Below are 15435 nucleotides of genomic sequence, written 5' to 3'. Positions count from 1 at the left end.
TGCTCACGTAGTGCTAGGGAAGGCTGCACCACCATCCCTGAAAGTTCATAGTGTTAGGAGAACTTCCAGAAAGAATTTGTAGAATCATAGAATTAATATAATTTGAAGGAACTTCTGGAGGTCATCTAGTATTGAAATGAGAGTATTGATTATGTCCTCCTCTTGGAAGCCGATTCCAGATGATTCCTGTTTTCATGGGCAGACTTGCCTGTTAGACCATTTTCTTTCCTTCTGTTTTAGTGTTTTAAGGAACAGAAGGATAATTTGTTTGTTAAACGGTTTAAAAAGCCTTTTCTAAAATCAGCAATATGATGGCAAGGAAGAGATAAGTTTAATATGAAGGAAAAAATATTATGGGGTTCATGAGCTAAATACAGAGCCAAAGACATGCAAAGAAGCAGCAATTTAAATGAAGTTATATAGAGAATTGATCTTTGATTGCAGATGGAAGAAATCTTTTCAGAATGTAAAATGCATATGGCCATTTAACTAGTTTGTTAATGAGTTTCAGAATTGCACTAGGCCTGTATGTCATTCCCACGGACTTTTATACTGTATGTGGCTTTAAGGAGCTCTGGAATGGAAGCAGAAGTAGTGTTCAATCTACTCAGAGGACCCAGTAATGTTCCCAGTGGTGGTGCGTGACTAAGTTTTGACAATGTGTCTGTCCTATGCAGGAACTCAGTGAAATGATGTACACAGACCGGCCAGACTGGCAGAGTGTGATGCAGTATGTCGCCCAGATTTACAAGTACTTTGAGACCTGAGATGCAGAGCAAGAGGTGGACAGAAGTGGGGAAGAGAACAAAGAATGCTACAGATGCACTCGATCACTTTAAAAATCCACTTGCTCCTCTTCCAAAACCAACCTAAGCTCTTAGTTTGAAAGAAAGCTCGTCCATAATTTTGACTACGTCTGGGACTGCAACCAAATAGGTATCTATTGTCCATCTATACAAACCAAATTCACCTGTAATTTTATTCCCATGTGGAAATTGCAAAGCATTTTTGAACACGCATGGGATATTTCTGAAGAGGACCCCTTGTGCTAAACAATGCTTGCCTCAAACCAGACTCCACCAACAGGAGACCTGCTACAAAATGAAGTTCTAAATCAATGTGGATTACGCTGGCACTCAGGGGAGGCTGGGAGATTCACGTTAATACAAAAGCTCACAAAAATGCTCTTCTTGCCAAAACATGCTTAACTCATCCCAAATACATGTTGTTTTCTTGCCTCCATATATTTTATAAAACATCCTGACAGATGCACATAAGTGTGTAGAACCTTAACCTGAGTTATTCTCATGCATCTGACCCAATGAGTATACTAGTTTGCCTGTCATAGCTTAACCAGCAGGATAATAACAGGATCATTTGTAACTCAGAAACCATGCTCTGTTCTATCACCAGGTAGTGAAAGAACTCCAAAACATCCTGTTAGGTGCTGGGACTCCATTTCAGATCAAACAGAAGTAATCTCTTTGAGGAAAAATAGCTTTATTACTACAGCTTCGTTACTTGATTACTATGGGAAGCCAGAGCTTGGTTTCCCAGCTGACTGTGCAGGCACAGTTACAGGAATATTGCAAATGCAAGTTACTAGCTTTAGTTTGCAAGGTGCCAGTAATCAGGTCATGACTCTCTAAGCAATACAGTGACATCTCAGTAGGTCATATTTTTGTGGATTGAGTAACTTTTCTTCTGTGTTGATCCTGTATAATCAGCACAGATATGTAATTGCTGTGTAGAGGCACGAACCTTAAGACAGCCTGTGCCCTGTCCAATAAAATGTAGTCCATAGGGCACTGTTACATACTTGGAAATTATGTTACCCTGTAAAGGAGCACAGTAATATATTAGTACCAATGAAAGTTGCAACTTCACAAGTTACAAAGAATGTAACTGGAACCCTCTCTGTGTCCTGGAAATCTCTAAGACGCCAGAGAATAGCTTTCCAGCTCAATAATACTGTTAGTAAAATGTCTGAAAGAGACGGTTTAATTTCCATCATACTGTTTCTCTTATTTCACCTCATGAAGTTAAATTTTCTGTTTGTCTCCAAGGATAGCAGTATCAAACAGGCTGCTTAATTTGTTCTAGGAGCAGGTCTTGGAGAGCATGCTTTGTACAGGACCTCATAGAAGGCTGCCTAGCTGCTTTAGATTATGCTGGTAGAAGAAAGTTGTTGTTTAGTTAGCATGTTTAACCCTGTGACCAGGCTTGATGCTTTGTGAACGTTAATCCTAGGGAGCTAGGAATCATTTCTCTCTTACAAAAAATAATAGTGCGTGCTCACTGCTCTTAACTCCTGAAAAAAGGCTCATGAAATAGAAGCAAGCGATTTCACAGAAGAAACTTGGTTTTAGGTTTTCTGGGACTTTGCAGGTGGCTGATCTCAGCCTCTGGCTTCCCCACAGTGCTTTGTTGTTTGGGGTTTTTTTTAATACTATTTAATTAGTAAACAACCTATTTCAGACTTCGGTTTTCTCACAGCAAAATACAGGATTAAGTGATAGATGACAGCTAGATGTCAGGATAGATGATCCAAGGTCAGTGAGCGTATTGAACAGAAAGGAAGTTGGAGGAATGCAGTGTATGCCTATTTTGCAGGAGGAGAAAAGCATCACTTGCTCTTAGTTTTAGTCTGACATTTATTCTAATCCATCGCCCCCAGGAAAGTCTGATTCCAATCTTTTGAGAGTCTGTGTGATAAAAAAGGACAGTGGCATGCACTTACATGCCCTTGCACTCTTTGTGTCATCCTATACTGTGAGAAAGCAGTTGTAAATGCTGACCAGAGTTATTTCTTTGCAAGAGAGTGCTTTCTAGATTGAATTAACTCTCCAGTATTTTTCAGCATACACTCTGCCATCCCTAGAGAACATAGGATGTGTTGCTCTAAGTGTTCCTAGATACGAGTCTCTAGGAGAAAAATAGAAGAGAAAAATATCTGCTAAGCAGAGTTCATTTAGGAAGGCAGTCACACTGCAGAGCTCCATTGCCCTGTGGATGCAGCAAGCTCTTTTCCCTTGAGGTATCCATTGGCAGAGATCCCAATTCTCTCCAATGGGCTGTAGTTCAAAGCGTAGTGAAGTCGAGACAGAAAATTCCATATTCCTCAGTAGGCTTTGGATCGGGCACTTGCAGGGATGAGAAAAACTGTTTTAATACCCAGTGTCTGGTAAACATTTCAAAGTCAGAGGGCTCCCCTTGGTCTAAGAAAGAAAGATTATCTTAACCCTCTGGTCACTGCAAGTGTGTGTTCCATGTGACAGTCAGATGTACACTAAATATGTATGTTACCTAATGTGTCAGTATCATTTGCTTCAAGCGCTGTTCTGACATTTATTTTAATCTGTTTCTCCAAGACTTATTCTAACTTTACAAACCATTCTGTTTGATCTAGCAGCTTTTTTCTTCCAAATGATTTTTGCAAAGCAATGTTTCTGTCATCTTTCTGCAGCTTATTCTCCCATGCCCCCCAGTAGACCAAACACTAATTCTACTCAATTCTAATGGTATATTCTTAAAAATTTTTTACTTGTCTAGGAGTTAGAACAAGGAGCTGTCTGTCAGTAGGAAGGAAGGTACTCAGTTTCACCATTTGCTCAATGTTACTTTCCAGTCCTCAAACCTGCAAAATGTCTCATTTCAAAATGCTGATACTTTGAGATTGAGAGATGCTCTTCCAGATTATTTTTTGAGATTAAGGATATTGTTTATTTGTTCATGTAACTATATTTTTTCTTTGTTTTGAATCTTGCGCAGTTACATTTCTAGACCTGGATTTTCAGAAATTACTGTTGTTTTTTTTCTTCTACCTTAAAATTTGAATATGAATTTAAATTTTTCCCACAAAAGATGCTGCAGACCAGCCTGATTTTCAGAAAATCTACAGGCCTTTGTAGGACATCTCAAATTTCAACTGCAAAATTAAAGTTCTAGCTGCCTTTAAAATTAGAGAGTTTGTTAATTAAGTTAATCTAGAGGGTATAGGGATAGTCTTCATAGAAGTTCTGAGAATCCTCTGAAAATGTCCTAGAACGGAGCATGTAATGATATGACATGGATGGTGTAATGCATTGTGTCACTAACAGTTTGCCTAAACTGCCTAAATCCTTTCTGACTTTGCCTCTTAGGAGTAATGGATCTTCCCCTGATGCAGGTAGATGAAATCTCTTCACCATGTCACCATATGCTCCCTGAATATACAGTCACTCTTAAACACACCTGCACATGCTTGTATGTGTGTACTTGGGTAGTCTATCAGACTACAAGACACCAAATAGCTGATTTTGGATGAGCACGTGAGAAGAATGGTTAGGATGGGGATTTCAGTGAAGTTCCATGGAGGGACGTCGCATTGTGTGACTGTTGTACTATAGCTGTTAGGAAAGGAGATTAAAGTGTGAAAAGTATACACTCTGACTCCCAGAATTTCTGGTGAGTCATAGAAGGTACAAATTGTTTCATGGCTTGGGAAGGTACAGAGGCGTTGAGAAGTGAGCCCAGAGTCAGCCCTCTAAGAAGGTTTTGTAGAAAGGCTGATGACCTGTTTCGGAAAGTACGCAATGAAACTGAATGGAGTGAGAGTCCAGTGTGTGAGGAGAGGGGCATGTATGGGACATACATACCTGGGCCTTTGTGGACTTGAGAGTCCTTACTGACTGTCATCTTGAGTGACATTTCTCCTAAGAGTGCAGCCTAGGGTGGATCTCGGAAGATGAGGAGGGAAGAGAGCACAGAGCTTGCTGCCTTTGCCAGGTTCCCCTTCCTGTGCCTGTGACAGTCACGGAAATGCAAAGGGGACAAAGATTTCCCGGATCTTCCTGTGCTGCAGCAAGGCAGCTGTACTAAGCAGACTGATTTTTGGCTTATGCAGACTCTCTGGTTTCCTCTCAAAGAGACACATTCTCTTTGAGTTTTGGCAGGTTTTATTTTTATAATTTGAAGTTGTTTTTTACAGGTTTTCTCTATGATGTTTCTTGTTTTGTATGTGCACCCAGTTACGTGCAAGTCTTCTGTCCAAACCAAATATGTGCACGCTGGCAGAATGATTGGTTCTTCCCTGTTTGATTCCTGACCTGGAACTCTTCAAAATCTACCTTTTGGCTTCACTGACTTTCCCCCTTCCTTGGCAATGAAAATACGAGCATTGGCTCATCCGGTTGTAGTTTGTACCTCCCTCATCTTTCTGTGCTTATGGTACCGGGTCTTCCAGCAGGAAGTATCTGACGGGGCCAGCTGTTTGCAAAGCTGTGCCTTGTGTATCTGATAAAAGGCAGAGTCTGTATGGGATGAGATTATGCATTTTCCTGTCAGAAGAGGGCTTTTGCCTAAAAAGACTCAGGGCACTGAGCATTAAGACATTTTTAAACCCAGCAATAACTTCTACTATGCTAGACTATATTGGTTTTTACCAACTCTAGTGCCATTTAGACTCACTCACCAATATGGTGTAGAATCAAGCTTATAACTGAACTGCAGTTAACATTTTTCTCAACTGGTGGTCTCTACGTTTTTGACTTGCACATGTGCCAAGTTCCACTGGGCAGTGCTGGACACAATGTTTTTATTGATTGTTGGTCCAGGCTTGAGTTTGTCATATGGGATAATCACCTCTGACAGTCAAGTACTTTTAGCTTTCTCTATTGGGTACGGATGGTACATCGTAATCTAATTTATACAAAGAGCACATTAGAATGTATATACTAGGCATTGCCAGATTTGGACATGCTAATATTTAAAGATTAACATTATTAAAATGTATGATGCAAAAATCTGTGTAATATTTCTAATAAATCTTTTTCTGTTTCTGATGTTTGTTGTAATGTTTCAAATACCTACATACAGAACAGATTCTTCTGCAGTCTGCTGGGATGCAGAAGAATCTCTTCTGGGATGCAGAAAAACTCTCCCAGGAGAGTTTTTAAAAGATACTAATGGTTCATTGATTCTCCTACGCCGGTAGCAAAGAAAATTTGGTCAGAATCTTCTTTTCATAAATACATCAAGCTCCATTTTTTAAGTAACTTAGATGCATTTGGATGCCTTTCAGAAGATTGCCTTGGGGATAAAGGAGTGCAAGAGATCTCTCAGTTTCTGAAACAAATAGTATTGAAGAGACAGTAGGAAATCATCCTAGTGCAAAGGCAAGGAGAGAACACAGAAGAGACCAATATGTCTCTGCAATAGGCGCTCTTAAATGACTAGAGGATTAAGAAAGAAGTAGTCAGAAAGTGGAAGCAAGGACTCATGACTGGAGTAAGTATAAAAATAAGTCACCAGTAAGCTAAGGGACAAGATGAGTTACAGCTCACGGAGTACAGTCCACCTGGTAGATAGCAACAGGACATTAACACGATGCAGAGGATGAGCACAGTATGTGCATGGTGCTAGAATGAGATTCCTCTCCTCTTCTGTGAAACAAACCATACAAACGTAAGAGACTGGAATCCTACGGGCATGCCAGCGACCAGACCTGGCACTATGCTATTTCCCGCAACAGAGAGGACTAGCAGCTGTTGATCTTTTGAAAGGAAGCCAGAGCATCCTGACTGAGTCCACATCTTGCAGATTGAACATCACCATCCCACAAGTGACCCTGCTAGGAAAAATGAAGTTTTTGTTGGAATTTCAGGTAGGGCTGAGTCATAGAAAAGAGGGCAAAAATGACGACTCCCTGTCAAAAGCAGAATGCCAAGCAATGACGCTCATGGTGACATTTATTATAAACACTCTCCATGGAGTAAAGGAGGGCTTCCTAAATTCTAGACTGTATCCCTGGATAGAATTCCTTTTTTCAGCCTGCACAAAGAGGGCTGTGGAGGGCTGCCTTTCCTGTCGAGGAATTCAGCCCCATGGATGCTGTGCTCCAGCCACTATCCAACCTACATACAGAACTTTCAAAGATGCTGAGATCAAATTCCAGAATACTTTCACAGAGGCTACTTTTATCTCATGACGGTAGTGGCGATACTAGAACAATCAAAATTGCTGAGTCAGTGAAGAAAACAAGACGATAAAAGAAACAGGCATTTAAATCTCTTCAAGCCTCTCAGGTACGTTTGTGTCCAGCTGCATAGATGAAACCTTATGGGAAAAAGTTCTCATTTACATAATCCAAACTACTTTACCTTTTCCCACCTAAGTATCATGTTTCAGCCCTGGATTTTTAATGCTGGGCTGATCCTTTCTTGCGGCAATGTCACAGGCAAAGCAATGTTGTTTTGATGATTTGTCTGATCGGGGTAGCTTTATCTCCTGGACAAAGTATGACCACATGAAATGGCAAACTAGAATTCCTAATTTTTTCAAGCCGCCATCGCACTTTATTTTGAGGGTTTGCTGTAGCTCACTTAGAAAGCACTAGACTCAATATTTGCACCTCAGTTGCCTTCTGCAAAGGAATTCTCAGAACCAGCCGTGTCTTGCTATCTGGAAATCTCACCAACACCAGGACCGCAGGCTCATATTATGCCTAAAGTGTAAAGAGCAGAACTCTGAATACTTAAGTTCATTGGTTGTGTGGCCTTGGAATAAGGCAGTTCATGTTTGTCTGTCTCTAAATTCCCAGTCCTTCATTGATCTATTTTCTCTATCCTTTTGACTGCCCTTGTCTTTTTCAGCTATAAAACCTTTGGGGCAACAGCTGTATTTGATAGGAGTTTGTACAGCCTCCAACCATAAGCTAGAATTAATATGCAGTATTATACTAGAACTAATTAATAATCAGACCAGATCGGTTCTGTAATGCTGTTTAGTCCCAATGGGGTGAAATCCTGGTTGTCTAGCCCTGCTCAGGGAAGCTGTGATCTAGCCAGATTTCCCAGCTGTATTTGTGACACAAATAGACATTATCATGTAACACGAGCTGGTTACAGGTTGGCATTCAAAGCTGTGTGTGGCTGACTACCTCATTTCCATCTTCCTCTGACCCAGCCAGCCCTTCACTGAGAAATAAAGTTGGTAATTTCTGTCTGCATGTTATAGTAACTGCAATAAGTGACGGTTTTAGGGTTTTCTTCCCCTGAATCAAAGTGTTAGGTATGCTTGTAAGACATTATCCTTCATGTCTGGTAGCACCCAGCAATTTTTTGATGGGGATAGACTCTTGAGTCCTGGGATGCGGCAAAAAGCCTTTCTGCCTTACAGACCAGTGAGCAAAAATTGCACGTGACAAGTCTCAGTCCCATTCTCTGTCTATAAAGAGATATGAATCTCCTGAGACATTGCTGTCAGAGTTATCTGTTCTTTGGAGATACCACTGGGTAGCAAGATACCTGTTACTGCAGCTACTTTGGTTCATGTTTGCTTTGGTTTTGAACAAATGATCAAACAAGATATCTCTGTTTGTTGGCTCTTTAAAAACCTGTCCCCACAATCCTTGCTTGAACTGTAATTGCTACAAAACACAAAGTCGTGCTATCCCAGGCTGTGACTCAAAGCTTCAGCCAACCAACCACTCATAAAAAATATTTATGTTAAAATGGATCCACTGTTCTTCTGCTTGACTTCAGCAGGTTACCTAAGCTGTGCCAGTGCCTTTGCCAAGGTAAGTATATGCTGGGAAGCCAGCAAAAATTAACAGCCCAGCAATCAGGACCTACAGTTAGAAAGGACGTAAGACAGTTCTTATTTTTGTCAGAATGTGCTATATTCAGCCATTTGCAACTATTAATGTCTGTGAATTCCCTTGTTATCTTTCAGAAAATAGATTCTGCTTAGGAGCAATTGATTCCGAAGACCTGCTGTCTCTTACTGCCGGTCTTGGTGTTTCCATTACTGAAATAAGCTGTTAGATGCTTACAGGTTGTGCTGTCTCAACTCTTCAGAATATACATCAGATGCTTTGATAGATTTGCTGGGAAAAGCTGGATTCTCTGTGAAGATTGCCAGTGAGTAATATACGTGGGTATGTTTGTGAGTGCTTCAGCAAGAGACTGAAAATGAGAGTTGAGGCCAATATTTTGCCAGGATTATTTGTGGCTGGTTGTAGATGGGGTGAAATGACAATTTTCAGGACTGCTTTGCTGCTGAGTTTGGTTTCATTGCCAGGTGTCTCCTAATGCTTAGAGAACATAGATTGGGGTGGAAAGAATACTTCCCTTCCTGACTGGTGCGCATTCTTCTATTTGAGATGGAGAGGTTTTTATTCATTTGTATCACCGCAGTGCCTCTGACCCCATCATGATCCAAGACCTCTCTGTGAACACATAGACCTGCTCCAAACATGGATTCCAGCATTTTGAGGTTCATGTTCAATTGGAGCCCCTGGCAGAGACAGATGAAAGCAAAGTGCCATGACCTGATCTATATTTGAAGCTGAAGACAACGCAGACAGTGTAGTCTAAAGCCCAGAATGAGCACTAGGAGTCTTGCATTCCCAAAATGGCAGAGACCTTCCATGGGAACAGAGGCAGGTATGCTAGTCACAAACACGGTTTCAACCCATGTGAACCCATTTGTGGTTCCATGATGTGATGAAAAGGAAACTCTTGTTTTCAGGAAAAGCTTATTAACATATTTTTCAGCCTCCCCCATCTCTGAGCCAATCCTTTCATGCCTCCCCTTAGTCATTAATAATGCTCATTTTACCAAAAATTCCCAGGCTCCTGATACCTAAATGGATGGGACCTCAGATCGTGGTTCTGTTATAACTTCTGAACTACCCTGCTTGCTTACTTTGAGCGGCCATTCTGACTCCTAGCAGGTCTTCCCAGAGACACTGGGCTTCCAAATCTTCAGAGACATCATGCTTTCCAGAGACCATCACCCCCAGAAATTTTCCTGGAAGAGCAGACTTTCTGTACTGCAGTAATTCAGAATGGCCATGTTTTCAATTTGGCTTTTTAAAGAGCATGTGGCTCAGGAGAAAGGAAATGGGATGTAAGCTGCAGTCTGCAGGAAGCAGTTCCTTCCTGACCCCCCTCTATTGACCAGCTTCCAGAGCCAGGCAAGCATCTTACCCCATCTTCTTGGGCTGTCCACCTCCCAGTGTCACCAGGGTATATAAAATAACGACTTTGTATCGCTTCTCTTTTTAGGTTGCAATAGCTGTAGTGACGTTTGGACAGGAACTCGGTGCAGGTGAGCATTAGTTGAGAAGTTGTCCTGGTTATCCATGTGCTTGACAGATATAAGCCATAATAGATGGTAGAGAAGCATAAGCAATAGGAGGAGAATAAGTTGTCTTCCAGATGGAGACTTGATGGGCTGCAAAGGTCAGAACCAAGTGGCTGAAGTCTCACAGGTATAATTTTTCAGAATTTGATGCTGGAAAACTACAGGCACAGACTCTGGGTAGCAGGACCCTGAAGTAAATGTCACCCAGAAAAGATGGCAGTCAGATTATGGGGGCAATTGTTTGGTTTTTTTTTTAATTGAGCAGAGCAGGAAGAAAATGAAAGCTGTAAAATGCCAATGTGGGTAAACATTATTCACATACCTAGAATGTGAACTGCTGCCCCTTCTTAAGTACATAGCAATGACCGAGGTTTTATCCTTACCCTTACATTGTGAGTTTAAGCTGGTTAAAGAGAATGTAACAAGATTAAGAGAATTAACACGGGAGCAAGTGCTTTTTCTAACCTGCTCCACGCAGACAGCTGTACATCTTCTGTGCAAACCTCCACTTTACCACTTCTCTTGGCTTAAAAAAAGAAAGAGTATGTAGCAGTTCAAACCCTTGTTCCATCTTGATGTGCTGTAATTTTTGTCTTCTCGGACAGCTCATCCTTTTTCTCTCATAGTAAGCAACTCCCACATTCCAATCAAGGAAGCAAACAAACTCCTCAGGTTAGTGATTCAGCAAGGACGTACCCAACATTCTCCCAACAGGATCAAGCTCCTGGGAAGCGAGGCTACCACCATTGCTCTGCTTGGCTTTTCCAGTTATAAAATGTCTGTTATTTTCCTTGCCAAAATAAAAACTACAGCCAGGGCAGTTACAGCGAAAGCAGTGAGTGTAGCCTCTTGCTTATTTGTAATGCAGCTACTAGTATTCAGTTCAGACAACCCAACACATCTGAATAGTAGCACAGTCATACTACTACTACTAATAATAATATCATATGCATAGCTCAGCCCTCGAGAGCAATTGTACTGCCAAGGCCCTGGAGAGCAATGCTGGAAAGGGAGAGTTCAGTCTGAAGCTTGCAAACGGGCTAGTAATATTAATAATAAATAACATGTTATGGGATAGAGCGGTCTGGGTTCTTCCCCTTCAGCTGGGATTAAGACATTGCTTTCCTAGCGACTAAGCTAGGAGGGTTTCTAAAAAAGTCTTGCAAGGATGGAAACCATACTAACCAAGTTCTTGGGCTTTAACAGTGTTTGGCACTAGGTTTGCATAGCACTTTTGCCAATAGTTATGGAGACTGGACAAACCAGAAAAATCTCAGGTCTTTGTGATGGAGAAATACAGTAGGGGCTGTAATAATGTTCAAACAGGTTTTGAGTACAAATTCAGTATTTGCTGGCAGCTGAGTGTGGAGCCAGAGTGGGACAGGAAGGCTGGTCCCTTCTTCTGCATTGGCTGATTTGAATTTTTTGTGTGTATTCTGCAGTTTTCCCTTTGCCACAGCTAAGCTGCCCCTTAACCCGTTAGTGACCTGCATGGATCTGCCCGTGAAGAGACGCTAGCTATTACAGGTTGAGGATGGATTTCAGGTCCCCTAGCTGGGACCTAGGACACCACAGGTTCATGGCTTCCCTATACGCTATAGCTGTCCTCTGACAGTTGGACATAATCGTAATAATAGTAATAACAGATATTTACAAATCTTGGTTCCAACTTGCAAAGAGAAAACAGGCTGAAGGCTTTGAATTAAATCTAGCTTTTCCCTAGAATTTGAGCATAATCCTATATTTGGAGCAGTTGTGTTGCACTAATTCAAGTCTTCTCATTGTATTCATTTGGAGCTCTAAATGTCACATTTTTGCGTAAAGCAGAATGGCTTTGAGCACTTGGGGTAAGAGCACATTTCCCTGCACTCTCGGGGTTTGGCAGGGAGCAGAATCACTTCTCGGTATTGTTGGTGTGAAGTGTTGGTTGGGAGTGAAGCTCTGAGTCAGGCTTGTGGAGCAGGCACCTAGCAAGTTTGTTTTCTTAGGGGCATGAAGTTGTGAAGGTTTTGCCCAAGAAGCAGCTCTAGCTGTGAATGAAGCAATCGCAGGTTGTTTGAATTGCAAACGGCATCACTGCCGTCCAGCTTCACCCCGGGGTTTTCCACCACTGATGTTGGCCTGGAAACGTAACAACACTTCCTATTGATTTCCCTGGGGAAATTGGCTGTAGCAGCTCCACCAACATAAACGAGACAACTGGGCCCAGGACCCGCTGGGAGCCCTGTGCAGGTGAGACCTTGCAGCCAGGGCTCGGCACTGTAGGGCTTCATATGCTCTTGGCTGGAGCTGCAGCTTTCCTTTAAAAGTACTGCTGGAAGAGGTACCTGGCTTTTCATCATAGAAGGTGGTTAGTAAATAAAATCAAACACAGAGATAAATTAAAATTTTTTTTCAAAATGGTATCCTCATACCCTTGTCTCCACTCAGCCTAAATCCTGCCTTTTTAATTTCACCGCTGTTTATTTTTTCAGTCTTGTGGTGACTTTTTTGTTTTCTAATGAAAGGTGTAAGATATAACCCACAATTTATAAAGAATTCACACACCTGCATTGTTACAAGATGAGTTCTTGCAGATAATTTAAGCACCAGTTTTAAATTCCAGGATAATATACATTTATTATCTGGCAATGACCCTGGGGACTAGGAAAATCCAAGTTTGTTGATCTGCAGTTTATGATCTCCATTTTGTTTTCCAAGGATTTTGCAGACTGACTGAAGTCTCCAGTATGGAAATAGTTTCCTCTGGAATTTCTTTCCTTTCCCAGTCTCCGCTTTCCTTTCCCAGTCTCTTCCAGAAGAACGCCTACAGCGATGCAGCGGCAAACCTCACCTTTGGCCATTCACCTCCGTCATTGTTTACTTCAGGGCTCATCTGGAATCTTTGACATGCTAATGCTCAGCACAGCAATGCAGGCAATAAATATTCAGGTAGAGCCGAGTACTTGTTTCACCTGCCTGCATACCAAGGTAGCCTCAAAAATCGTGTTCCCTTCATCTAGCTTGCGTAGGCTGCGTGTAGTTCAGCCTGTCATTGGCAGTACCACTTTGAAGAGGGCTTTTGTACCTGCTGTGTGGTTTACAGGTTATATTGTGTCTTGGGAATCCTTTCTTGGCATCAGATTCAGGACAAGCTATGTCTTGTCCTGCAAAACAACTCAGAAGTACTAGTGAAGACTTGAGTGGTAATGGGGATTCGGTGCACAAGGCAGTGCTGGTTCGGCTAGGCTAATGGTTCCTATTTAGCACGTTGTGGCTGAGTGGCCCTGGCAGTCAGACACAGCCACGTGACAGACACAAGCTGGTTCTTTGTTCAGCTCCTCATGTCCACCTTGCAAATCCCTACCATCACCACTGTCACTAGCCATTCCCTTCGCCGGCAGTCCTCGCAGAGGAGACAAGTAGTGAAAAGAGGTTAGAAATGCAAGTGCCTCCTGGGGAGACACGTGTGTGGAGGCTTGTACTGAGGTGTACCGGCAAGGTCTGGAGGAAGAGAGAACCTCTGAGCCTCTGTGGCCATAGAAGGGCACATGCTATGGCGCAGGACTGTGCCACTACACCGAAACAAGGCTTGTTCAGAAAGCCCTGGGGACTGCCTCTGTCTCTCCTCCTTATTTCCCAGTCTCCCCTCTCTGTGGGCAGTTTTGGGATGGAGCTGCCTCTTCGCGGAAGGGGATGGCTAGCAGCTGCTTTGCTTGTGAAGCCACAAGGTGCAGGGCTAATGCCCTCTACCACCCAAGAGCCAGTTCTACTCAATACTGCAGCTCTCGCAGGTCGATGAAGGATTGCCAAAGTCGATATAACAGATGTGCCTGTAGCAGCAAAATAGATGAACTTTTTGTCTGGCATCCACCTTTTTTGTTTTCCCCCCCTGTTTTTGTTATCCAGAAGATGTCTGTGTCCCTTTGAAGCAGAGACGCTCCCACTTTGGTGCTTGTTACTCCTCCGTTTAACGTGTGCTTAGTGACTGAGATGGCTGCAGGACCAGCAAGAACATCCCAGCTGTCACTGACTCAGGAGCTTTTCTTTGTGTTTGTAGACTTGCCCCTGAGGGCTGTCTGGGCCCCTTGTCCGGTGCGTATGGAGAGATGTGGGGCTCCTCACTAGTTCTTTGTGGCTGGGCCAAGAGTACTGAAGGTGTCAAGATAGAGATTGCTAGGGAAGTCCTCACTGAAGCCTGAGACTGCGCAGAGGCGCCGAGGCCTCACACAAAAGAGATCACAGAGGGCTGCAGGAAACGTGCTGCCTCCAAAGCGGCAGCTCTGCTCCCCCAGGGACTGCAGCGACAGAAGGAACAGCACGTACGAGGTTGGTGGGCTTCTGCCAAACCACAGAGACACGGGCTATGGCCACACCAGGGTGCTGATCCTGTCTCCCACTGCATCGCCATTCATAACGTGGGATCTGTTTAAATCTGCTTCCCTCTGAACAAAAGAGCCAGATTAGTTCTTACACTTGAAAGAAGCAGATTGGGGCTGGTGCTGTTTCCTACATAAGTGTGAGAGGCAAATTCCTAGAGTAAAACAGAATCCAGGAAAATAATAGTAATGGTGATTCATTTGTCTCTGACATCTTAGCATCCAACGGTGCTCCAGTGACCTGTTGCCATGTTACTGTTATGCTCCGGTTCTTGAATGGATTCCACAATCTGCAAGCTTTGGGCTATATTTACCTTGCTAATCGTGTGACTTCCTTGCTCCTTTACAGACTCTAGTATATAAATATGCACATGATCACCTGCGGATTCATCATCTTCAGAGCCCCAAGAACTGCAGAGTTTCACAATGCCTGCTCAGATGATTAGTTTACAAGGCCAGCACATTCAGTCAGTATTTAATGGTAGGGTGTACAATGCCATGTATTTTAAAACAGGGCTCGAAGAATGCAGCTGGAGGGCAGGGTCTGTATCTCTGGCTGGGAATGGGCTCATCCTGCTCTTACTGCCAGCAGGATTTAACCACGTTTGGTACAACAGAGCTGAGCACGCTTGTCTTTGGCTCCACTTGCAGCTAAGTTGCATTCGGAGTAAGTTCAGCTGCATCAGTTAACGCCAGAATAAAACACTGGACCTTGGCAAAGGCTTCACTGCTTCGGAGAGCCATGAATCTCTGTGTAATGCAAAATCCATAATATTCACAGTGCCTTACTACCTGTCTCACAGAGAGACCTTGCCCAGAACAACCTATTCATCAGAATCTGAAATAATGGCTTCTCTCTCTACGTCTGACTTGATAAACCACAATTTCCCTTGGCTCAGCCTGTAAAAAGTACTTCCATGATCACAAAAGCAGATCCGTTTCTAATAAA

General features: G+C 42.7%; 1 protein-coding gene across 2 annotated transcripts in view; it reads left to right on the top strand.

Annotated features, from left to right (window-relative positions):
- Positions 1–3563, top strand: part of SPECC1 (sperm antigen with calponin homology and coiled-coil domains 1) — an 89192-nt gene extending 85629 nt beyond the window's left edge. For both annotated transcript variants that reach the window (XM_075518433.1, XM_075518434.1), the window contains one exon: positions 678–3563. In XM_075518433.1, coding sequence (XP_075374548.1) covers positions 678–767 — 90 coding nt within the window. In that variant the 3' untranslated portion in view covers positions 768–3563. The remainder of the gene's footprint in view (positions 1–677) is intronic.
- Positions 3564–15435: the final 11872 nt, after the last annotated feature.

This window comes from Mycteria americana, chromosome 15 (genome assembly GCF_035582795.1).
Source record: "Mycteria americana isolate JAX WOST 10 ecotype Jacksonville Zoo and Gardens chromosome 15, USCA_MyAme_1.0, whole genome shotgun sequence".
NCBI classification, from domain to species: domain Eukaryota; kingdom Metazoa; phylum Chordata; class Aves; order Ciconiiformes; family Ciconiidae; genus Mycteria; species Mycteria americana.
Note: the sequence above shows the minus strand (reverse complement) of the source record. Positions and strands in the feature narration are given on the sequence as shown.